Below are 26,114 nucleotides of genomic sequence, written 5' to 3' on the forward strand. Positions count from 1 at the left end.
AAAAAAAATTAGAAGCATCGGCCGATAACTTCGATTCCCGAAACTACTCGGTCGGTAACGAAGAGCGCGGTTGAGATCGTTGGTTCCGAGATGGCGTGACGCGTGATTTCCCAAGTGTCCGAACCAGCTCCGCAGTCCCGATTAAATAAGAAAAAAAAAAGCGGCAATCGATCTGCGGCCCACGCAGGTGCCTCGGTGTTGCGGTGGTTCTCGAAAAAAAAAAGAAAAAAAGAAGGGACGCATCGTCACGTCTATTTCCCATTAAAATTCGGAGACTCGAGCTAATTTTTAATCCTCGAGAATCAACACTGCCGGAGAATCGAAATTCAGTTTGAAAAACAAAGCTTTTTTCGTCTTCGTGGCAACGGCGCTGTGAAAGGGTCAAAGTTCAAGGTCGAGAGAAATATGTGCAAGAAATCGAGGCGAGTAAAACGACAAACAAAATTTATTGAACGGTATAATTTGTAATTATAATGTGAGAGCTCGCGTTCTATTTTTCTTTCGTGTATGCTTTTTTTCTCGTATTTATATATGACGCTTTTTATTTTTTTTCGTTTAATTAATATCAACCTTCATTACGACTGACGGCAAGGCAGGGTTTGCTTTTTTCTTCTTCCACTCTTTTCCCCTCTCTCTCTCTCTCTCTCTCTCGTTTTTTTCCCTCAAATACGTCGCTTCGTGTACTTGACGTTAAAATATATATTATTTAATTAGAGACTAATTTTACTGCGCGTTTACTTTCGTGGATGAGTATAGAGTCGATCTAAGTAGATCGAGGACACAGAAGTTGACTCGCGGCTGACTTTCGGACGCGCTTGCTTCCCACCAAAATCCTCCTTCGATCTCGTTTTTTTTCTTTTTTTGCACAATTTTTCTCAAGCCTGTCCTCGGGCACAGATCGCTCGGCGCGAGCAGCGATCGAGTATTTTCTCTATCTAAGCTTAAGAAATGATCTCTGATGCAGTTACGTTTAGTCCGCTCTCGCATTCTCGCATGACTCGCGATATATTTCCTAATGTTGTGACAATGATTTTTTCCTTATTTTATGAGACTTTCTCACGCGCTTGTTTTATACTCGCAGCGATTACGTATTCTAACCTCGCACACTCGCGCACGCAGGCACACACGCACATTTAGCCACTGCGAATGTTTTTGTTTTGCTTTTGACTCTCAACGTTTTTGGCACTTTCGATCCTTTGATTTTTTTTGTTATCTTTGGGGGTTACTACTTCACCCCCCACCCCAGAAACATGAACCAACGGTCGGCTCGGAACTTTCGGGAGACATTCGCAGACGCCGCGGAAGCATACGTCACTCAGGGCTAACCTCGTTTACCGCTTCGTTCGTCGTTGTCACACTATTTTTCTCTCTCCCCGCCCCTTCGCTCAGTTTCGCGTAGACCGATCATTCCACCGACAAAACTGTCACATTTTCGTCTTCTCCATTACTTTATCTCTTTCTCTTAAACGATTCGTTCACTTCCTCGCATACTCGTTACGCATACGTTTATACAAATAAGTTCGCGTTAATAAAATCCTGTAATAAATTCATAACGAGTAGATTCATTTTATCGTTACTTTACGCTTCTTTAATTCACTATTTTCTTTATCATTGTAATTAGTTTTAATTATTATTATTTATTATTCGTCATTTAGCGCGATCTAAAGTACGACAATTCCGTAAATAACGGCTATACATACGCATGCCTCTCGAGTTGCGTGGAGCGTTTGAACATAACCTCCGAAGAGCCTTACGGACTATTTTTCGAGCGCGGAGCCCTGCAGCGAGCTCGAAAACTGTTGCGATCTTTCCGACAGTATAAAACGCTCGTTTGGCGTGATAATTTGCTTTTATTATAGTCGATTCTCTTCGTTTTTTTACAAGGAAGAGAATGGCGTGGAGTTTGATGAGTTTCGTGGAGTGTTTGATGGTGAAAAATCGAGGTAAGCGAAAAGAAATTTTTAGTTTTTGAAATTTAACATTTTTGGGCTCGTTTTCGATGCGGTGCAAGGCTCCAGCGTTCAAAAGTAAAGCACCTTACGTGCTGGTACGTTCTGCTTCATAAATTATCGCTATCGTAGGTACGTTCGATCGCGGCGACCGATAATTTTGGCGGGATTTTTGGCACGAGTTGTTTCATTAATACAATTTAAGTCATTTTTATCTTTTGAATAATATCGTCAAAATTTGGCGTTGTAAATAGTAACACGCGTCGTACACTCTATGTACAAAAATTGCGGGAGCTCCATTAGTGAACGTTTTTGTTTTATGAAAAAGGAATTCGAAAGACATTTATACATGCATTTAACGCTCGCTCGCGGCAGAGCTTCGATTTTGTTTTCTCCTTCGCCTGTACCACAACGAGGAAAATAGTTTTTAGCGAATGAAAGGAAAAAAATGGAAGAAATTTATTTCTATGAATCGATGCTCGATCCGAGGGGATCGTCGCTCTGCTGCGTCGGCTTTCTCCTTATTCGTAGGCCTTCCAATTTATCCCTTTTTTTTCTTCCTCCGCCTTCGCGATCCTGTCTCGAACGCCTCTTCGCTACTGAATGGAACAGGTCAGCGGGTGAGTTAGCGCGTGGTCCAACAGGATCGGCGTGCCCGCTGCCAGCTCCGTTCTCGCGTCACCGCAGTCGTCGTCACAGTCGAAATAGTTGCTCTGCAACAAAAGTCCACGATCGATTACTCTCCTTATTAAACAAGCCCCTCAAACCCCCCGGTGCACGCGCCGGGTCCGGCAGACCCGGGGAATACTGAGCGACCTAAAAAACGAAATTTTTTGAAAAATCCTCCAACCCGTCCCGTTTTTTCTTGGCATTTTTCACGTCACATTTTCCTCCTTGATTTACCTGACAATCGAGGCAACGACAGCTGTCAGTTAAGGAACACGTGAGACCCAGTATCTCGACAGCCTCTTTGTACAGTTCGGCACTCGATTTACGCTGTCGGGGTGGCGGCGTTGGAAGACTGACCGTACTCGAAGCCCTCCTCGACTTCTTTCCTCTCAGTGAGGACTCGCGCGACAACGAGGTCGACGAGCTCGATCCTCCTCGCGTTCTCGACGACGTTGTCGATGAACGATTGTCACCTGTCACCAGGGCTCGACCTGCGGGCGATGCAAAAAGCTGCAGCATGTCCATGTCCTGTCGGCCAAATTAATGAAATTCATTTTAATATCGACTCACGCCCCCGATCCCGTTTTAAGGGGGAATGGCAGGGTGAGAAAAAAGGGCTTGGGCGCAAAGAGCTTCTTTATGGTCCACGGACAGGAGACTGATCGGTAAGAACTTGTTTTATATTTATTCAATTTTATCCTCTCGAAACTTTAAGCGCGTTTTTTTCGAAAGCACGTTTCTTGACATGGTTGTCAGCACATAAGTCTGTCAAATTTTGTCCAATCGACTTCATTCAAAATGGATTCTCTTCAGAAGACTTCTCGCTGTCGTCGCATCGTAGAGTTTTTTTTTTTTTTCAATTGTTTGCTTTGTTTTTTATTAACAATTTACTGAAAAATTTTTGTGCAGAATTCGATTTTTTTTAAACGGGGGCCTTGTTCTTTCTAATCGAAATTTTCAAATTTTCTACGATGCTGCGATAGCTGTGCTGTCATAATTTAATGATATTTTTGAATTCTTCGTTTCAGATGCTTGCTGTGGCACACTTGTGCTGTCAACCGACGGGGAGTCTTTTTTCTTTAGACGCCATTTTGCGGGCGCTCCTCTGCTTAATAAAATGTGGAAAAATTAGAAAAACAATTCCTCGTATACTTCATTACTTCAATAATTAATACACAAAATTTCAAATAATTCGATCGAGCCGTTAAAAAAAAAAATCATAAAAAATACCTTATTTTTCAGCCCGTCACACTGATATGCTGCCCCCTTAATCAACCTCGTGCATATGCTATTTCTACGCATAATCACCGCACTCGCTTCTCATAAAAAATCTTATGAATTATTACGATAATCAATGAAATTTCATTTCACACGCTGCCGAATAAATAATCGACTGATTATCAATCCGAAATTTATTTCCATGATTGGCTTTGAGGGCTGGTTTTTCAAATCAATGGAAAAACCTCGTTCTTCATCTGTGTCGATTAAATTTTTTTGTACTTTTATTACGTGCTTTACGAAATTTATCAATTGGAAATGAAAATGTTGAATAAGAATAAAAAACAAAAAATTTTGAATGTAAAAAATGGAATTTGGATCTTTTGACGTTGATTAATTTAAAAAATTTAATAAATATTTTCATAAATAATTTGTTCGATCGTGTAGTGGCAACATATTACCAATGCATTATTTCTCGTAATTAATCATTTTTGAAAATTTTCATTTTATGTCAAAGATTGTTTAAACAAATTAATTTTGTAAAACTAATAGCAACTCTAAAATACCCGTTCTCAGCACAAAATTTGAACACCCTGAAAATTAGACATTTTATTTCAGCAATTTCACCGTTTATTTGCAGTGGTAAGGAAAAAAACCAAGCACATACTTCGAAAGTACAAACATCGAGGACACGATTTATGCACGATTAAAACAAAAACGGACCTATAAAATTGCTACTTTTTTGCTTTATTTTGCAAAAACCGAATAAAAAAAAAGGATCTTTGCCAACTTTTAATGACACCATTGAAAAGAGCGACCTCAAAGGTAGTCGACAAGGTAGCTTACGAATTTTTTCAATGACGTTTTCATAGTGAATAATCCCTAGATGAGGGTACATGCGGAATCGTAAATTCATCATGAATATTCATAATTTGATAATGAAATTTAAAAAATTCATCAATAAATTACTTTTTTAATTATATCAATTTAAAATTTTATTTTTTTTCAACAAATCGATTCATAAATTTTCGAAATTTGATCAGTTTACTCCAGTTTCAATTTCATTATTTATTGAAAAGTTTAAATATAATTTTACATCAAGATTCTTGGAGTTTGAAAAAAAAACTTGAACTTTTCGAGATTATTCGCTAAAAATAGTGAGCATTCGAGGGTGTCAAGTGTCGGAAAAAGAGAAGCAAAATGTTATTTCTCGGAGGTGGGGAGGTTGGTGCAGAGTAGTGAGGGCGAAGGCTTCACAAGGGTCCACTTTAATTCGTATGATGTTGGGAGTCTCGAAAGAAGAATCTTTTCTCGGTGGGAGTCGGTCGTGGGGGGGTTCGGAAGTCTCAAACACGGTGCTCGTCGGTATTATTCTCTTAACGAGCGTAGGAGGGCGCGAAGGAACCGTCGAGGGAGTTTCCTTGTCTGGCTCCATTTTTTTATTTTCACTCTTTCCGTCCCTCCGGCATTTTCCGTTGGGACGAGTGCAAGCGAATGAAAGAAGCATGCATTTTTCCCTGTCTGCTTTTCGCCCCCCCCCTTTTCTCGGTGTCCTCGCCCCCGTCAGAGGGTTTCCGGATCTGGAGTCAAGAAAAAAGTCCACCCTGTCCAGGAAGTCGAAGAAACTCGAACGAATCTTCCCCCAGGAGGGTCCAGGGCCCATCGGGGGGTAAAAACACCCTCAGAAGTACCCCCAAGTCCCCCCCAGGATCCCCTGCAACCCCGACCTTCGTTCCCCAGGAGTCCAGTTCAAAAACGTTCCCCTCTGGACCAGGATGCCGCCGCCCCCCCCCCCTCCCCCCGCCCCGCAGCCGATGACATCCGCCCTCGAACCCCCGCACATTTGACCTGCTTCGGATTCCAACGAAACACACTCGCGGCCTCCTCCCCCAACGAGCTTTCTCGATGCCATTATTAAAACGAAGCGAGAATATCGATTCTCGGGTGCAATTAAGCCAACTCGATCGCCCCACGTAGCCAACAACGAAAGGGTAGAACGGGAGGGAAGCCGAGGGGGGGGGGCTCCCTCGGGGGGGAGCCCCCCCCCCCCCCGCCTCCTCTCCCACACCCTGAAGCTCACAGAGTCGATAAAACGCCGGCAGCTGTGACTCCCGAACGCGCTTTCATAACTGTATCTAATGCTTGTTACCTCACAAGCGTTTAAGGGAAACCGAGGCAAAACGAGCCACCTAAGGAAACATCGAACTTTGAAGAAGTTTCAGGACCATCCGCTGTTTCTTGCTCTCAAACATCAACCAATGTATTGCTGCCACGTTGTGCAACTTTTGACGAAAAACAAACATTTCTTTTCTCGACAAAATACACTTTTTGACAATAATTTTGTGAAACTTGTTTTCCCTGCAATTCCAGTTCGACGCACCTTGAATGCTCGTTAAGGAATTTAGGTGTAACGAACAAAAGTATTAAAAAAAAAAAAAACGAAAATAAATTAGAATTTTTTTTTCTCAATAAAATTGAATAAAGTAATAAAAAACGAAGAACCTTTTGAAAGAATTCGATTATTTTTTTGCTTTTGGAAAAAAAATCACAAAGTCCGAAGAGCGGAGAAAAAAATTTAGTTTTTTCATGTACCCCGTTTTGCCCCAGTCTCGTCGATTCCGCAACGATTCGCGTTTCACGTCCGAGTGAATCGGTACGAACGTGGGTATTAGTCTTCGAGCCCCCGATTCTCGGTCCAATTATCGTTCAACCCCCCCCCCCCCCCCCTTCCCCCAAGCCCGTTGCTCGTGTACACTAATTAGATTAATTGAGATCCTGCTGCTCGCTGTTTTTTTTTTCACCCTTAACGACCGAATCACGCTCCAGCACCTCCAGAAAAGGGGAAGGGGGGGGGGGAGGCGTTAACGTGCCAAAAATTTGAAAACCGAGCTCGATTTCAAGAATCGATTACCCAATCGGATAAAACGATTTTTGTTTATTTTTATTTTTTTTCGCCATTCGATTTTGATTGTTTTTACTCACCGGCAGAGACTCCGGGGTGTGATCCAGTACGTAAATGCTGTTCGTGTAACCGTACAGCATCGTGTCCAGATCTGGAAACAAAGAAAAAGCTTCTTAGAAACCTCAAAAGAGGGCTCGGACATCTGGGAATGGAGAAACCCCAGGGACGTGGAAATTCGATTTTTTTTAGATAGCTTTTTGCCAGTCTTCAGAGAAACAACGAAATTAAATATTTTTTCAAGTATGTACAGTTGAATTTAAGGCGGAGATTTGTCCAAGCAGGTTTGCTGGACCGATCGATTTTTCGTTCTTATTCTCATGCTGTTTTTCAGTTTTTTAGTTTTTCACAATTTTCTTCTCTGAAGTAAACCATCTTTCGATGTATTTTCATTTTTGTTTTAACGCTTGTCGATTTTTTTCTCTTTTACAATGCTTGAATCGTCCTTTGAGGGTTTTCAACTCCAATTTTTATTCGCACACATAGTTTAGAAGGAAAATAGAGTTTTGAGGAGCGAAAGCGATTCGAGTCTTAATTCGGGTGCGAAAGATTTTCGGCGATTGGGGGCTTGGGAATCGTTGCTGGAATCTCCCGTCGCTTCTCGAGCTTCGGGTTCTCTTGAAACGAGACGAAAGTAATGAAAAAAGGTGTTGGACGTGGTGGTTCGACCTCGTAAAATTGGCCATCAGGAATCTCGGTGCAGCAGGAGCAACGAAGCACGAAATCTCGCTTGAGGATTGCGACGTTTCAGTGCTTTTTCTCCGAGGAATGCGGACTCTACCGAGTTGTCCGAGACTCCGTTGGAGCTTCCCAAAGCTCTCTGACGTCAGGGGCAATGACGAGGAGTAAAAAGGTCCTTGGGGGGGGGGGGAATGAAAAAAGCAAAATTTCCGGTCCCTGGCAGCCTCCCCCCCAGCGAATCACTCGCGACCGTAAATTTCTATACCCGAAGTTATAAACACCGGAAACGTGCACAGTTTAACTCCATTTTCATGGCTTGAAGTTAAATTAGTTGAAGCAACTCGCGAGCGAAGGGCTGCCAATCATTTCTTGGCACATCCGATCTCGTCCCCTCCTCACAAAAGCGATATTGACCCCCTCCCGTGACGTCGGAAAACCGTCTCGAAACCCATGCAGACAGCACCCGCGGAGAAGCTTATAAAGCCTCGCTGCGAAGCTTCGCCAAGAGGACAAAGATCGAAGAGACATCAAAGAAGTCGAACGTTCTCCAAATGGAAGGAGACAAGTGACGCTCTCGATTTCAAGCAATATTTACCCCCACCCCGCCCCCGTCTTTCGAGATACACCAATAATGGAGAGATCGAGAGAATCCGAAGGGGGAGAGCTTTTAAAGGCCGAGGGTATGGTATACGTGGCTCCTCGATGCCAGGGGAATATCGCTCGAGGTATATTTCAACCTCCCCAGCATCTGCCAAGCTCGTTCCCTACAGACGGTACGCGAAATACAAGAGCGTTATTTCAACATAGTCGCGCAATAACATTTCCACTTAAGGCTATTCATACATATTTCTATATATTAGGACGCGCACAAACGGATGGGAAAAACGATCTGAAAGAGGCGACAAAAATTTTCTACTCTGTACTTTCATTCCCAGGCGAGTCTACCAGCCTCTCACTTTTTCTCGCACTTTTTTTTCCCGACTGAATCAAAGCTTTTTTGAAACGGGCTGACACGTGGGGATAAAACGTTTGCTCACTCGCGAGATTAATGAATGTGATGAGGTTTGAATGGAAATTGTGGGAAATGAAAAATGACAAAATGTTTATCAAAGTGCCAATAAATTTTTGTTTACAGTAATTTTCTTTGGTTTTATTACTCTTATTTCGTAAAATAAATTATCTGAAGTAAGAAAATAAAACACAGATATTGATAATTTTTAATAAAAATTCAAACTAAAACGTATTTGGAAAGAAAATGGAAAACCTAGGACCTATTTAGTTAAAAATAAAACAGAAAACGTATCAACGAAACACAAAAATTCAGCAATCGAGATGAAAGCGAAAACAAAATGAAAAAATTTCACTCAAACAACGAGTAAAAAATCATTGAAAAATAATAAAATCGTCAGATTTTCTTCGATTTGGTTACACCGTAAGTCCATTCAACGAAAATACAAGACTTGCGAGTCGGAAGTTAATTTTTAATTGAAACAGAGCAAAAATGGAATAAATCACGTTGGCAGATTGAAATGGTTTCTCTTAAGGGGAGGATGTGACGGAATTTTGATGATGCTTTTCGGCCTAGAGGCTCGAGGGCTCCCGCGGTACTCGCTCCTTTTCTCTAGTAATGGACTTGGGTTTCTCGTGGTGCTCGGTAAACACAGTTTGGAGCGTACGCGTTTAGCGTCGTTTGAAATAAAGGAGGAAAATATATTTTGTCGGAGATAATTGCAGGTGGAAAAATGGCTCGAGTATACGAGGCTCTCGAACGAGGGGCGATAAAAATTGAAACATTGGGTCGAATTGCTTCGATAAATCTTGTCGCGCACGAGTCTCAATAGGAAATTGGAACTCTGGCCAGGGGCGGGGGGAGAAGGGCTTAAAAAGAAGGTTTTCGTGCCTTGGGAGAAAAAACGACGTCGCAGGAACGAGAATCCTCGGCCTCGTTCCCTCACTTTTCCTCGCACTCGCTCGTGCGAACCGGAAAAACGGAGGTTTTGTCTAGCTTGTCGAACGAGCGCTCTCGGTTTTCCAATATTTATCGAAGCAGTTGGAACACGGCGAGGGGAAGGCCGGGGGAGAGGGCGAGTGAGAGCGAGCTAGCTGAGAGAAAGAAGCGAATTTTGACTCTCGATGGAAGAGAGTGACGGTCACGTTATTATCGATTCTCTCGTGCCTTTTATCTCAACGAACACACATTTTGCCCCTCGCGGACAAGAGAAAAGTGAAAGAAGGGAAAAACAACGGGGACGAAAAAAGCGGGGGCCTTGTTCGCACAAACTTAATTATTCGCTGGAACAAAAGAGCGAAAAAAGCTGCAAATTCGCTTCTCCATCGAACACCGCTTTCAGGGGTGCGGAGGCTTACGAAAAAAACAACCGAGTTTCTCGACCGGAAATGCCCGGACTTGAATCACTTTCGTCCGGTTTTCTTGCCTCGCGATTTTTTACCGAGATTTTCGTCGAACTAACTCGCTGCAACAGTTTTTCCCCTTTTTCATTCCATTTTTCAAGGTGGAACGCTAACGTGTATCAAAAAAGAGGGATTTTTATGCAAATTGGTAGATACGTTGGAAAGTGTGCAAACTATTTCCTCTCGGAATTTCAACGGGTTCGAGCATACCGTTTCTGAGAAAATCGATTTACTTTTTTACATTTGATCTTATGGAAAAGCGGTAAAAAACGCAGAAAAACATTGAAAAACGACTGTTGAAAGAGGCACTTTTTGATGAAACGGACACCAGTCGATGAACCAACTGTCGAAATAACTCTCGCTAAATTTGCAGTGATTTCACCGCACCGTTTATCCGCAGTGTGCAAAATAAAATGAATAAACGAAATTTGTCTCCCTCTTCTGGTCAAAAACTGAAAGCATAATCCTGCATTGTTGCTGTCAAAGCAAATGTTCGATATTTTGAAGCATAAAACGTAAGAAGCTTTTTTTTGCCAAAATTAGGAATATTATGGTTGAAATAGTTATTTTTTCATATAAAAGTACACAATTATGATTTTTTCATGTTAATTGAAAAGCAGAAACTAAATTCACGTGCAGTTGGTAAGACGAGAGGCTTTCCATGGCATAGGAGTCTCTCACCGCCTGGCCCGGAAAGGGGTACCGTTCTACCTTAAGGGAGTTGAGGCATTAGAACGAAAATGATGTCATCGCTTTTAAACCGATTGCATCTTATAAAGTGAAGTGTAAAAAAAAAAATCAGTTAAATTTTCACACAGTTTAGGAGCGTCGTTGCTGAGAAAAATCAATAACAATTTGGAATCAATTGTGGACGTCATTCAGTGATATCTCCGTTAAAAATGGTGCCAAAAATATGAAATTTGTTGGGCAGCATGAGCGAGGGTTGCTGTATAATGTCAATTTTTTCAGATTTATTAGAAGATTTGCTGAGATTATATCAATAATAATCTGTTTCCCGCGCAGTTTTTTGAGTCTAGGATCGTTACTGTACGTGTTTTCGACTAAGCTTTCACCAGTTTTTCGTCTTTTTTTTCCCAACTCTTCTTTAAAGTGTATATGCAGCATTGCCAAACTGTAAACTGGCCTAACTTTTGAAAGGTACAGGTCATAACTTTTGGGTAAAAAAAATCACTGTACGGCCTCAACTTCCTTTCAGATGACACTCTAATTTTTTTGTATGTTATAGCCCAAGCTTAAAAGTTAATCTCTCTGAAATTTCAAGGTCTCTTACCGACTAGTTGATCGAAATATTTCAAGTCGAAAAGAGCTCAATTTTACGTGTCATCTATAGCCACAATGACACCGAAGCCTGTATAACTCAAAATTTAATGTATTTTTATATCAGACCTTTTTGATGATTTAAAAAACGTCTATTATTTGCATTGAACCCTGGGGATTTTAACGATTCGTTAAAAAAAGGGGGGCAACGGACTTCTGAATTAGAAATATAAAGTTAAAGACGACACATGCTCACGGAAACTCAGGATTACATGATCCCGTGAAGTTGCGTAGCCACGTCGCACAACCTGTAAAAGTAAACACTTGTACAATGCTTTATGGAACTTTTTTGAGGTTACCCTAAGCTCTAACCTCAGCTGTCAATTGACTACGTCCGACGTTGTCAGACGTAAACTTTTCACACTGCACGAGCGCGAGTCGTGTCAATAATTCTGCATAAAATCCTTTTCGCAATGAAATGAACTTGAATATTATTTATCATTAAAAAATCATTAAAAAATTTCTTAATAATATTGTGCTACATACGATTGTCCGTGGTAATTTCATTGAAAAAACATGCTCAAAGACTGTCCATTGACTCGCTTTCACATCGTTGAGATTCCTCTGGATCGAGGTATCGGCGAATAAGTCGGTGCAACAGAGCAAGCGTTTTGGGAGAGGAAAGAAGAAAAAGATAATCGCTCGACGTTGATTACTGACGTGAGGACGAGTTTCACTCGCGCTCGTCAGGAATTTGCTTTTATTTTGGTCCCGCGCTCGCTGCTCTCGCCGCAGCAATCGATTTTCATTCTTCGAGCGAGTGCAAAGCCCGCGGCACTATAATCGCGCAAACGTTAGCAAACTTTGAGTCTCTCTCGCTCCCTCGCTCCCGCGCCCGGCCCCGTCGCCCCCTGGCGATTGTAGGTGGCACAAAACGTTTTGCTCGTTAAGCGACGTTTTGCTCTCGGATCCTACGGAGAAATGGGAGGCGAACGAGCGAGAGAGAATCGACGATTGCTATGCACTCTGCGGTCGTGAGCAATCGGAACCGCCCCCGTACACAGCTCGCCCCAGGGATTCCGCTTTTTTGTCCACTTGCTTCAACCAAGCCTCAGCCCCGACCTGAAAATACATCCGCCAGTCCAAATATGTGCAATTTTACGTTACGAGCGAGCGAGCGACCTCCGACGTCGCTTTGCCCGCTTCCTCAGATCCCTCGACCCCGCGAATGCTCGTTTTCCCATATTTTCACCTCCTTGATCACCTTGAGACTCGAAGGACCTCAAAAACTTTCAAAATCAAGCCCCGAAAGCTCAAACTCATGCCGGAACCTCAGAAATCACGAAACGTCATTTCGTCGTTTCAACTCACCATCTCTCCCTCAACATCGAACCAAAATGCGGACATAAGTGCATGATTTTGGGGTAAAATTTCCTGCCCAATCACCTGCAATTGGTTTAACGGACCTCCCAATTCCAGGAAGCGAAAAAACTCCGTTAAAAAACAGCAATTTCGAGTGCTTTTTATCAACAGAAATTTTGCTCGTGCGAATTCGCACCGAATGGTACAGCAGTTCGAGGGTTAATGTCTGGATTTTGGAGTGTTTGAGTCGAGTACTCAAGAGGATTTCCATTCGAGCAAAACGACCAAAGTTTCTGGTATTTTATCTCGGTATTAGTGAGATGAATAATATTTCATTCGCTTCTCTCTTTCGCTCGGGTTTCATTGAAACGTCGTCGCGTCTGACGAAGAGAAAACGGCCGTCGCGAGCTTCAATTTCTGATGGAAACTCCAATATTTAAACTGAATCTGTTCAGCTCGGTCGCAGCGTCTAATGACGCGAATCAAGCACATTCCCGATTCGAAAGTACGCGGCGGGCCGATTTACATTCAACGAGAGCGAGAGAGAGAGAGAGAGAGAGACTGGGATGGTGGTGGGTCGGCGAGTGCTAAAAAAGCTGATGCTCGAGCCCCGTCGCACTTGGAGCTCCTCGAGTACGACGATTTCTCATGAAATTTCGTTCCCAAGCTGCTCGCACGGAAAAACAAGTGAGCGAAAATCCTTCTCGAGATCGAGCTGCTCCGGAAACATTTTTTTCGTTTTCCCTCCCTCGCGACGTCGATCCGCTCATTCGATTTCCAGATCCCGCTAAATTGAGGATTAACATTGAACTTCTCGAAGGACTTTTCTTCCCTGTCTGATGGATCGCCCGCGGATTCTTGCTCCGAATGCCATCGAGAAAACCCTCCTTTTTCCAACGAAATTTCCTTTCAAACTTTTATTCTTGTTAACATTTTTTCAATTTGCATTCTAATGACAAAATTCTGTTGTTTTTATTCTCGATAATAACAAAGCAGTGCTCAAACCCACATGGACGAATGGGATACAATTATGGGGAACTTCGAGCAAATATGACACAGAAATATTACCAGAAAATACACAAAAAGACTCGTAAAAACATGCGAATTCACTGGCTCGCAAAGTTCTCGATCGAACCAACGAAATAAGAAGACCGAAGCTGAAGTTAAATGTCACAACACGACTATCTGAACGTTGCCCACGAAACAGATAGTAATTTGTAATATTGTCAATGAAAAAAATACAAAAAACGAATTCTCTAGAATTCTGTGGAACACGAAGCTGAAAAACTAGAGAGAAGCATTGTTTTTTTTTGTTGCTTGCGTTCGAGTTGTTAAAAAGTGTTTTTATTCTGCGATCAATAAATTTTTGGTTTTCGTCCCTCGGGAGCCCCGAGCTCGCGCCGGTTTCCAGCTCCGAAAGCCCCCAACGTAGCCATTGTTTCCTGAGCACTAAAAAAGAGAAGAGAGGAAGAAATAGTTTGAAAAGGAATGGAAAGATGCGGGAGATAAGCGAAAGCGAATGCGACGTCGGAGTATTTTGATACACATTTTTCTACGTCATAGAAAACAGACGGAAAAGCATGTGCGGGCCGCGAAGGGCAGAGCGGGGCGGGCTAGAAAAAAAAAGTAATGAAATTTCGTGGTCGGGGGTAGATCCGAGCGCGTGACGCGCGAGCGGGCGATGACGAGAGTGGAGATTGGCGGCGCCCTGCAGGGCTGCGGGAGCCGCGGTACGCCTTGTAATTCCATATGCAAATCTCGAGCGAGCTTCTGCCGACAGGGAGACAGATAAAGAGACACAGAGAGCGAGACCGAGAGAAGGAGAGAGAGCCAGAAAGTGAAGAGAGAGAGAAGCAGAGAGACTAAGAGAGAGCGAGAGATTTCCCACTCGACGAGAGGACATGTGTGCGAGCAGGTCTATCCATATATGAATACTTGGCTAAGGGTAAGCGCTATACGCGTTGTGAAATCGAATCAATATTGCATTGAGAAGGGGGTTCATGTTTGAAAGGGAATTCCCGTTTCACGCGAGAGAACCGTCAGAGTCAGAGTTTATGACTCGAGCCTCACTTAGTATATACATTCAGCATTAAATTACGAGGAGATTAAATCAGCCAACTAATGATTACTCCGGGGAAAGGATTCGCTGGTATACGAAAAAAAGCTTTGAGTCGGTTCGTTGGGGAGGGTTGATAAAACGATAAAAAAATGAATTTTCAATTAACGGAATATCGAATGAGAAATCCCCATTTTCGCCATCCATTTTTATTCCATTTCTTCTAATTGCTTCCCCATGAAATATATCGAATTATGCTAATTCTCGACATTTCTTCCAACTCCTTTCCCAGGCTTTCCCATTTTTTCGTCTTTTCCCACCGATGCGAAGCTCCCAATCATTATTCACTACCGCCCAGAGGCACTGCGAGCTTCGTAAGAGTTTATTTCTTCGTCTTATTCCCGCGATCCCCACCTCCATCAACCCCCCACCCATTCTGTCGTCACTCTCGAGGGCTCTTTCCCCGTAAAATAATAAATTTATCGCACTCCAAGCCCCACCCAAGACGGGCGTAAAAGCTTTTCGTGAGAAAGCCCTCCATTTTTCTTATTAATTGAATTTTCAATTCAAAACCCTTTCGAGATTCCTAACGCAGTGATGACACGAATCTGCTACTTTCCTCTGCCATCCCCATCGAATTATCGGCGAAATCCTCGTGCCCCGAACCCCGTGCCCCCTCCAAGGACCGTGAGAAAATCGTCCGCCCCCGAAATTCCAATGTTTTCGATCAAAAAGCATCGAGCAGCGTATCTCGATAACCAGGTTACGAGAGGGTGAAGGCGAAATGAAGTAGAGCACAGCGGAGCCCGATGATGCTCGAATAGCCAGCTCGGGAGGGCCAGGCCGGTTTGGCTCGAGGTTTGAGGGCAAATACGAAGCTCCGCGCGGGCGCCTCCTCTCACGAGGGCCACTTCGACGACGCTAAATAATTCATGGAGCAACGCGCTCAAGAGCCCCACAGAAAGAGGACCGGAGAAGGAGCGACGTACAAACATCTTTGTCGTCGCTTCCCCCAGGGAGCAGGGAAAAAGGAGGGAAACTGATCAGCCTCCTCGCTTCCAGTCCCAATCGCCAAATGAATCGGTGATCCAAACCCGAATGCATATTGAGTGGCGTTTGGTCTTATGCTCTGTGGGACTCGGCCTTTGTCCGCATTATCGCTCAATCCTCCTCCTCCTACTCTTCCTCTGATCACTCGCATCCTCTTCACTTCTCAAGCACGTCGAACTAATCCTCTCAATCAATAAGCCTCCTTCGGATACGCGAGCTGTATTACGGACTCGAGCACTGCACACGCACGCACTGGGTTAATAGACACTTGACTCACCTTTTGGAATGGTGAATCACATTTTTTTTCGGACTTTTTTATTCCAACTGTTCTGGCTTTTGTTCTCTCATTTTTATTTATTTACATTTTTTTATTTTTATTATTATTTCGTTTTATTTGCATTTTAGTTTTAATTTCGTAATGAATATTTTTTAAATTTTATTATTTTAGTTTCATTTCGCTTCCTCATAGGAAGCTATGTGACGATAGACATTTTTTTTTTCCAGTTTTCAATGTCAATGTACTCAAAATGTCCAAAAACATCAAAAAATCATATCCAGAAAAAATGTCCGGATGTGTGTGTGTGTGTGTGTGTGTGTGTGTGTGTGTGTGTGTGTGTGTGTGTGTGTGTGTGTGTGTGTGTGTGTGTGTGTTATGGCACTGCAAAATTCAAACGCATAAGCGTTATAAAACTCGATAACGATTTGGGATACAGGGCTACCGTTTTATGCATAATCTTAACAAGCTCTTCGTTCTCTGATAATTTTGTTAGAATTCGTAAAAAAATACGAATTCTACGAGGTTTTGAAATTTTCATAAAAAGGGTGTCGACGTTCTAACTTTCGAAAATTTTAAGATTTATTAATCATTTTTTTTTTATAAATAGATTATCGTAATAGGAAGGTTGGTATTGAATTTGGGAAATATCGGTTGAGCGGTTTAAATTTTATGATTTTTTGAATTTCACGAAATTATGAGTTTTTCGAAAAATCCGCTTTAAATTTTGGAAATTAATTTGGACAAGTTGAAAGTCGATAAATAAGTTAAAATTTTATTTAAAAAAAGATTAAAAATAACAAATTGCTTTCTCAAGCTTTTAGAACAATGCTTGAAGCTTCCTCTACGAGGAAGCCAAAATGAAAAATCTAGCATTTTTAAAATTTCCAGCATTTTTTAATTCTTTACTAGCCGATTAATTTTATTATCTTGAATTTTATTTTATTCTCATTTTTACTTCACTTTTATTCTCATTTTTATTTTGCTCATTCCCTTAATTATTTACCTCCTGAGGACCTAGTCTAAAAAGCGTGGCATTCCGACCGGGGCCCGATCGGGCCTGCGAATTAAGGCCCTAAGCATGTAGGGCCTTAACAATGAGGGCTTCGTCGCAGCCCCAAGCAAATTGTCGCACGAGATTTCGGCTTTTATTGTTTAATTTACATTTGAATTTGATGGTTTTCATTCTCGTTACATTGTTTTGATATTTGGTTTAAAAAATGTTTGTCTCACTGACATTTCCATCGTAATTTTATTTTCATAGTGATTCAATGTTATTTTAGTATCATTATTCAATTATGTTTCGAGGGGGTTGATGAGGATGAAAAATCTGCTTCGTCCTCCAGCCTGCTCGCTACCTTGGAAACAGATTTGAACCGACTCGTCGATTTTGTCGAATTTTTCTCACAAAAAAGTTAGTGAAATCGAGATTTTTTGTTGCTGCTTCCCGCAGCGAATTCCTCTCCGGAAGGCAGCAATTTTGTAATCATTATCAAGGACCCTGGTTGCCGCACAGTGCGAGTTTTGACGAGGTGAAACAACTCGAGGGAAGCTCGTTAGACGAGGAGGCGGAGCAGGAGAGCAGAGCCAATTTGAGTTGACATTGGATACGTTCGTTGCTGGAGAGTCGAACATGCATGCGAGCTCATTATTCGCTCGTGCGTTTTTCCGCCAAGAAACTCCCCGTCGAAATCAGCTTTTCTTGAGTTTCAGGAGGTTCGAAACCTCGGTAATTACAGCGACTGAAAAATCCGAAGCGTGCAAGCGGGGGAACGATTTCATAAAAATCGTCATAAATTTTTTCATTTCATAAAAGCGCCAAAAACTGCGGAGGTTTACGAGCATTTTCGTTGTTTCTCGTTGCATTAAATTTCCTTAGCACACTCGCAGCTCCCGAAGCTTCTCAAAATCTCGATCGCAAGCGTCCGTTTTAAGCGATGCGTACCTAAAGTCGATTGAATTTCGCAACGTGCTTTTTGTGAGCGTGCCACTGCCAGCCCGGCGCGCGAAATCACTCTGCGAACGCTTTCAATTCCAGTTTGTGTTCCGTGCCATTTATTCTCCGGAGAAATAATCCTGCCACGGGGGAGAGCACAAGGGGACTCAATTTATTCACGTTTACTTGTTGAATAATGTAGCCCCCTGGCTGAACGATCATATTTTCGGATTCATGGACATCGAGATCGGTATAACGATTCGCAATTACGAAACCACACGACCAACGAAACTGGGGACGTTTCTCTCTCAGTTTCACGTGACAAATTTCTATTTTCACTTCTCTGTTTATTAGCCTTGCTTTTATTTCTGCTTTGCAGTCTATTTTTCTTTTTGACCTAGCGAACCTTAAGTTTAAGTTTAAGTTTACTATTTTTTCTAATTTTTCAAATCAAAATTGTCACCAATTTTCTTTGCTTCTTTGTCGTTACCTTATTTTTTAAATAATCTTTCGTTATTTCATAGTTTCATATCCTTTGAACGTAGGATAACTCAGCGAGACACCGGACTTCAAAAATTTACTATTGTTTCAAGCTCTGCGTCTCAAAATTTATGTATATTTCTTTATTTTACTTTATCATACTTTATTGTAAGTTATGTTACGCTCGACGGACTATTGTCAGTAGGCTGTCACCATTTTTTTTCCATTTTGTTATCTTTCGCGTTGTCTGCTTTAATTTTTTTTTGTTCTCAAACATGGTTATGCTTTTTACTATTCTAGTGCCCCATGCACATAGCTAGGGCTTTAAGGTGGTTCCTCCACGAGACAGTTAAATTAGGAAATTATTTAAATTTGACATACGTATTGTTTGACGTATGAACAACACCTCTATAAAATTTTAACAAGTTTCACCATCCCGAACCCGAGATATATGCAAGTGAAGTTGACTCAATTAACACGTAACATATGGACCATGCCTAGGCAAACAGCACATTATTAATTCTACCGCTAGTAATAAAATTAGGAAGTTTATAAAAAACGAGGAGGAGCTAGAGCAGGATAACACAGATTTTGTGAAAAAAAATCAAGGTGATTGACTATCTAGTTTGACAGATACAGTCTCAAGAAGTACGAAGGTTTAGGCTGCATGCGATATATTTTGCAAGCGAACAAGCGAGTGTCGTCTGTATAGGCAACCTTTTCTGTGTGTTGAAGCGTAGCCCGGATAGTTCCGTCAAAAAATTTACTCGCGATGTCAGATCAAAAATACTTTTAGAATAAATTTTACGAAAGCAAATTATATTTGTACTATATCGGCTGGCACCGAGTACATATATAGGCTCTTTACAAAGTTATTGATTACGATCCGAACGAATTATCAACCCTTTTAATATGCAGATGGATGCAACTTTTGGTTGAGGCTGTCGTAGGGGAACGACCTTAATGAAGTTTTCATTAATTCATTAATCTTTTGTTTATGGACTTAAATTCGCATTCGTTTGGTTTTATTTAAAAAAATTCATTTCTATTATATTTGGGCGGATGATTATTCAATAATTATTTTCCTCGTGATCGTCATGGACGCGAAATCGGAGCCGGAGTGTGCGAATTACTTCGTTTATATATTTTTCTTTTTGTTTTCGTACAGTCGCCCATTTTTTACTATTTCTTTTATTTTAATTTTTTTTCTGTCCATGCTTGTTTTTCTCTTTTCTCTCTTTCGAAATAGCCGAGAATTTCGATAATCGGACGCAGGTAGATACTGCTTAACGGTTCGTCGCCCGGCCCCGGGCGACGCTGGTTATTTCTCTCGAAGCGATAGCGGCGCGGTTGCACTGCTGCATCCGATGTGGCTGTGGAATCGACGTGTTTTTCCAGTTTATTATTCGTCGAGGCTGGAGGGGTTGACGAAGTAGTTATTCCTGATGGTAAACGAGGATAAGCGTCAGATAAAATTGTGTAAATTCACCCGGATCCTGATAACCCGTGGATAACGAGACCAAAATAAACCAACAACGCGATAATTCACTCACAAAAAATTTTCCTGGACAGAAACAAAGTGGCTGTCTCTTCCTGCGGGGAGTGCCGGAAAAATGTCATGTAATCGATGGATAAATTGGGATCCCTGCTCAAGCGAAATCCGATTAAGCGTTCGGTGAACTTGACTCGAGCCTCTCTCTCTCTCTCTCTCTCCTACATAATCGTACTTTAATCGTGTCTCAGAGAAGCTCATGCATATCCAATGTCGAGAGTTCACGGGGTCACGCGTTGTCAAGAGACAAGGCGGGGGGCCTGGGGTCGGGGGGGGGGGGGGGGGGGCTGCTGCGGAAAAGGAAAGAAAATACATCATCGTTACAGCGGAAAATCGATAGGTTGCCGATGATATATTTTCCTTTCCGTGCCTCGAGCCCTTTCGCTCCTCGATTTTATGACCGTGCTACTCCCCGAGCGCTCCTCTGACGGGGACGGAGAAAAATTCCGGAACCTCCCCCCCGCAGGACCCGCCGGACTACGAAAATTGGAGAAAAACGGTTAATTCGAGGAGCCGAAGAGCCAGTTAATTCGAGGACAAGCAGCCCCCGGCGAGCCCTCCAACGAAGGACATTCCCGCGTGAAGAACCACGCGCACCGAGGAATCCTTCGGTCCATTAGTCAGCCGTCGTCCCTCGCCTCCGATAATAAACGAGGGCCAGCTATGCCGAGGTGAAAAGAGAACGGAGCTGCTTTTACTCGCTACCGGATATCGCAACCTGTCAAAACAACGTCGAGATAAAACGTCCGGTCGGAACACCCCCCCCCCCCCCCCCCCCCCGCCACTGCCCCCGACGACCCCGATTCGCTTTGGCTTTCACGCAATATTTTTACACGACCATACACTCCCTCGAGTATCTCCCTCCTCAGTCTCTGGTGAGACCTACAGTCTCCTGAGGAACGATAATGGAGATGCTGGGAACCAGGACAAGACAGAGGGAGCGAGCGCAAAGAAAATTTCGAGGGGATGAAACCTTCGCTGGGGCAGATGTAACGGAGCCCCGGGAGGGGGACGACGCCGCAGAGACGCGCCACCTCGGCGCCTACCCTTCGATCCTACGCTGAAGCATATCGGGCTTCCAGGACGAATGTCCGGAAATAGTGCTCCCGAAAAAAGCTTCTCAGAGGCTTCGACGTTTTTGTAAAGGGGTTGAACGAGAAGCGAGATTTTCGGTGGTTTTTTTTTGGCGATCTTTGGGGAGAATGGAAAATGCTGAAATTTCGAGGGCGGAGACAATTTTTTTGCGTTTTTTTTTGCGAAATGGATTCGGTTTTTACGATTTTAATATATTTTTATATCTTGTTTTAGAATTTTTATTTATCTTCGTTCGAAGTTTTAGTTTTAAATGGGAATTGAAGTTTTGTATTTTTTGCAGGTTTTTAATTTTTCAAAAAATTTATTCGATTCAACGAAATCCTCGCTGAGCTGCTGCGGAGGCCTTATTTTTCTTGCTGGTAAGGAATTAAAGTTCAAGTGTTCAGATGCACTGGAAAAGATCGAAGAACTCGTCGCAGTTGTTGGGTCGTTTGCGAGAGCGAGACTTCGGAGCCTTCCGAATGGAATGGCTCGTGGATAAAGATTCTGAACTCCGCGGTTACGTGACGGAGCCAAAATTGCGTGATCGATGGGCCCAGAAAGCATTTCCACGTGTCGCGGGATGGCCTGAGACGATGCACGTGAAAATGAACGTGCCGCTGTCAGGCGTGTTTATTACTATGCTGCTCGTGTGCTGCGCGTCAAGTGCGTGTATGAATGGGAAAGACGCGAAGGAGATTGGGGGAGACACGAAGAGCCGGGATTTCGGGATGCTTTTTTCGGATCTTCCGAAATCCTCGAGCTTGCCGCCTCCTCTCACTCACGCTCTCCTCCGGCGTCGAAAAACTCTCGCAAATGTACCTGTCGGCGTGCAAGGGGTTCTCGCTGCTTCCACCAGGTCCTCACGACTACCCGGCGGCGCCTCCAGCATCGCTGCGTTCGACGAAAAAGTCTTGACGCACAGCAGGCTCAGCGCTGCGAACAGAAACGACAAACGTGACGTCAGGACTCGAATTATTCAAATCAAAATTAAAATAAAAACAAATTGAACGAAAATATTTTTGTGACGATTTTGCTTCCTCATAGAGGAAGCTATGTGATGGTGAACATTTTTTTTTTCCAGTTTTCAATGTCATTGTGCTCAAAATGTCCCAAAACATCGAAAAATCATATCTAGAAAAAATGTCCGAACGTGTGTGTTATGGCACTGCAAAATTAAAAGCTCATAACTCGGAAACGGTTTGAGATATTAACCGTTAATTAATAATTTTTTTTTTTATAAATAGATTATCATAATAGGAAGGTTGGTATTGAATTTGGGGAATATCGGTTGAGCGGTTTAAATTTTATGATTTTTAGAATTTTACGAAAATATGAGTTTTTCAAAAAATCGTCTAACCGCTTGAATTTTTGAAAGTTTTGTAAGATATCGTGTATAAGTTTTTACTTCCTCTATACTTTCCAGCAAAGTTGTCGGAATTATTTAATTTCAATGTAAATAGAAAAACGATGAAAATTGAAAGTTCCAAATTGTTTTTTTTTTATGGCTCGTCATTTAGTTTTTTTTTTTTTTATGAATTTAAACAAAGAAAAGAAGGTTGAGACAATACATTATTTCCTTGTATACAAAAAAATGCAGCAAATTAAAATTTGCCGTGCACCTTGACCATCTTGAGGAAGCAATTTGAAAATTTTTTTTTTTTTTTATTCTCATAGCAATTTCGGTATCGATTTTTCTAACGATTTTGAAGCTTTTAGTCCCTCAGTCCAGAGGTTTTCGGGTGCCCGACGTTCTTCCCATTCGTTTGAGCTTTATTAGCAAAATTTCCGAGAATTATTAAGCCTACTTTCGGGGATAAAAATGACGGCGAGTAGCGCACTCACGGAAGGCGAATATATCCGAGCTGAGAAGAAAAGTACGAAGCTCGACCTACTTCCGGGATGGTTGAACCGATGGGCGGTGTTCTCGTAAACTTTTCTCTCCCCTTCTATCGCCGTCTTCCTCTCCTTTTCGCCTTCATCCCCGCTGCGTTTTTTCTCCCTTTTTCTCTCGACGCCCGCCGGAACGACGCTGTGCATCCGATTATTTTCGCCCTTATCTTCAACGCGCCTCATATCTTCGCTCTCATAAACGTTGTAGCCTCGGATATTCCCCCGGGAAAGGTCGTTGCCGTCGCAAAATTTCGGATCATTCAACACTGACGATCGACGCTTCGAATCTTTCATCTTTATTCTCCCAATCGCATCGCCGGGCCTGCACAGCGACTTACGTTTTCATACGCTCTCGAAGCGGATGGTTTTTTTTATCCAATGAAATTTCGACTCGCCCTACCGAAATGGCTCGCGACGAGGGCAGCCAAGTGGTCCTCAGGGGGGGAAGAAAATTATTCGGAAATTTTGATTCAAGCGATTGGGCAACCAAGGAAGCTTCGGTTTGCTGCTGAAAAAATGTATGGTCGTGGGGCGACTAAATTTCGTTTTAACGAACTCATTCCCTCGGGGAATCGTCCGAAGCATTGACGCTCGGTTCATTCAATCGTCGAGATTCGAACAAGTTGAAAAATTTCTTTTCAGAAAAAAAAAACAAACATTTCCTGAAAATCAAATTTTATTTTTAACCGAAAAAATTCAAAATTTTGATCGAACAAAAAATGTTTTTGTGGAAAAAATCATGAAATTGAAGCGCGGCCATTGAAGAAACTTGCCGCCTCGAATGCTCCAACCAAAAATAATTCGAGCGACGAAGTGCTCGTCGAGCGAGCTAAACTCGCAGCTCGACGACCAAACTTTTATCTTCGTCCCAGCAGATTTCTCGAAGATGTCAATTCGTCCATGAATCCAAGTGGTTTTTCACCGGCACCAGTTCCAAGCGAAGTGGATCGCGGCTCGGGAGTACATCGAGGGATAAAATGAGTTTGGCTCACAGCCCGCGTCATTTCTCTGCGGTTTAAAAGTTGATCCTCAGGCCGCTCGGCCAGAGGGTGTAAAACCGGTTGGTGCCGGATCCGTCCACGTTCCGGCAATTGGGCCAGCTGGCTCGCCGCAGAGCGGTTCTACGGCAGTGTGTCTGGAGGGCTGAATATGCGGCGACCGGCGGAATACGAATAATGCGAAGGGCGGTTTCGTGCGCTGCGTGTACTCGCTCCTATGGTCGCGGCAGTGGCCCAGTTTCGATCGATCGGACAACGAAACGGCTTCGGAATAATTATCGTTCCGAGTTGTCCCGTGCATGCTTTGCCTCCGCAATGATACGAGCGGCCAGGCCAAATCGTGTCGAAGAGCGCCCCCTCTGAGCGAAGCTCGCTTACGATATATTTTCGGGGAAGAGGGAGAAAACGAGAGATTCGGAGAGAGAGAGAGAGAGAGAGAGAGATTGATTGATTTTATTTATGCAGCGGAACACGTTCCGTTGAGCAAAATAGGAGAATACGAAAGCCAAAAAACTGGCGAGATCGATTTGAGAAAAGCAATGCGAGAATAAGTAACAGACAAAATAAGGTAAAATTACAGTAAAAGTAAGCAGATACGAAAATATTAAGGAGGCTGGATCGCGACGATACAATTTTGCCATGCTAAAGAGTGTTAAAAATATTAAGAATTTCATAATGATAAGAATTTCAAAAAATTTGGTAAATCTATTCTTTCAAAATATATAAGACGATGTAACATTTTTTTAGATTTTTCTACTACAGAGCTCTCGAGTAATTGAACACTAAAGTTCACGTATGTAAGTATACAGTTTACATATGTAAAGTTATACATCTCATAAGTTCGATTGAACGCTCAATTATTCGATGACCACGTGGTAAAAAAAAAATGGAAAAAAATTGTATGTGTATACTCGATGTCAAAGAATGTTATCACCAAATTTGATCAAATTCTCATTATTTTAACCCTACACCTCATGTGCCTTTTTTCATACCCTCAACCTCATGACCGGGGTTTGAACGCACCCCAATCTTTTTCTGCTTATAAATCCGGTCCTACGATGCTAAACTGACTTTATCCTACACCATTTTCTTCGTTTTTTTATAACGAAAAGAATGATGTACGATAAAACTAATTTCAATTGAATTTATATATCAAAAAATCCGTCGATAATCAGTCGATAATGTGGCTTGTTAGGACGGGAGCGTAGTTTGAAGTTCGCGTGGGGTGTGCTCACACCCCAGTCATGCGTTCTAGGGTTAATTTCGTGATCCACCCTCCTTAATGAATACACCGATATAAACTTTCTTTCGCACAATAAAAATGTTGCCTCGGTTATGTGTATGTAAAGTGTCATCGCGGTACAGACTCGATCATTAACTAGTCAAGTTGAAGGGTAAATTCCATCTTTTGTGATATTTTAAAAGCATTTTGTTACATTATTGTGACAAAAATATTCTCGATGTAAGTGATAGAGATAACGATAATGAGTTTATTTGCATTGAGGCGTTTAGCCTATTACAAACTGCCAAATATTATTTATATAGCATACTTTACATTATGAGGTTTTACCACATTTTTCAATGTTTCAAATATTTTGCTTTATATTACCTCGAGCTTACGATTACGAATAAAGATTAAACTTTAAATTAGAGGTGAAAATACATTTGTACTTTGCTTTTTGGGTTATTTGCATTTTGACTTTTTTAATACCGGAGCACAAATGCCCTGTTTTTACAGCTTTGTGGGGATTTTTCTCAGTGTGAGAGTGTTTATTAATTTTATTATAATTTAGACTTGAAACTAATCAACACAGAGTAGTTGCAAAATTGACTAGTCATAGAACGGCCGAACTACAAGATATATTGATATTAATATATTTATTACTATCGCCTTAGTTTACACTTCTAGGCAATGAGCGAGTACAGAATATATGTAATTAGTATCATTCCTTATCCACTAATCAATCACAATCAATGAAGCTTAACATAGTGACTATAAAGCAAGAGGAGAAGACTGTCTAATGCATAATACAATCAAGCACTTGCTAAGTTATGCCTGTTACATTTGTACATAAAAAATTATAACGTTTTTATTGATATTATTATAGTTATTATCTTATCATAATAATTATTCAGATTATTATTATTATTATTATTATAGTATTATATTATGTCCAGTGGAGTCAAGCAAAATTATATGGAAAAAGAAGAACAATGGAATTAGTATAAGTACAATCCTTTAAGAGGGAGAGAGAGAGAGAGAGAGAGAGAGA

The 26,114-nt window shown here is 42.0% G+C and overlaps 1 protein-coding gene across 2 annotated transcripts in view; it reads right to left on the bottom strand.

Moving 5' to 3' along the window:
- Window positions 1-427: 427 nt before the first annotated feature.
- The window catches only part of LOC122418047 (uncharacterized), an 85,069-nt gene continuing 59,382 nt past the window's right edge, over window positions 428-26,114 (bottom strand). For both annotated transcript variants that reach the window (XM_043432049.1, XM_043432048.1), the window contains 4 exons: window positions 21,773-21,886; window positions 6,819-6,889; window positions 2,853-3,146; window positions 428-2,662 (listed from right to left, as the gene is read on the bottom strand). In XM_043432049.1, coding sequence (XP_043287984.1) covers window positions 2,546-2,662; window positions 2,853-3,146; window positions 6,819-6,889; window positions 21,773-21,886 — 596 coding nt within the window. In that variant the 3' untranslated portion in view covers window positions 428-2,545. The remainder of the gene's footprint in view (window positions 2,663-2,852; window positions 3,147-6,818; window positions 6,890-21,772; window positions 21,887-26,114) is intronic.

The sequence above is a fragment of the Venturia canescens genome, chromosome 11 (genome assembly GCF_019457755.1).
Source record: "Venturia canescens isolate UGA chromosome 11, ASM1945775v1, whole genome shotgun sequence".
NCBI classification, from domain to species: domain Eukaryota; kingdom Metazoa; phylum Arthropoda; class Insecta; order Hymenoptera; family Ichneumonidae; genus Venturia; species Venturia canescens.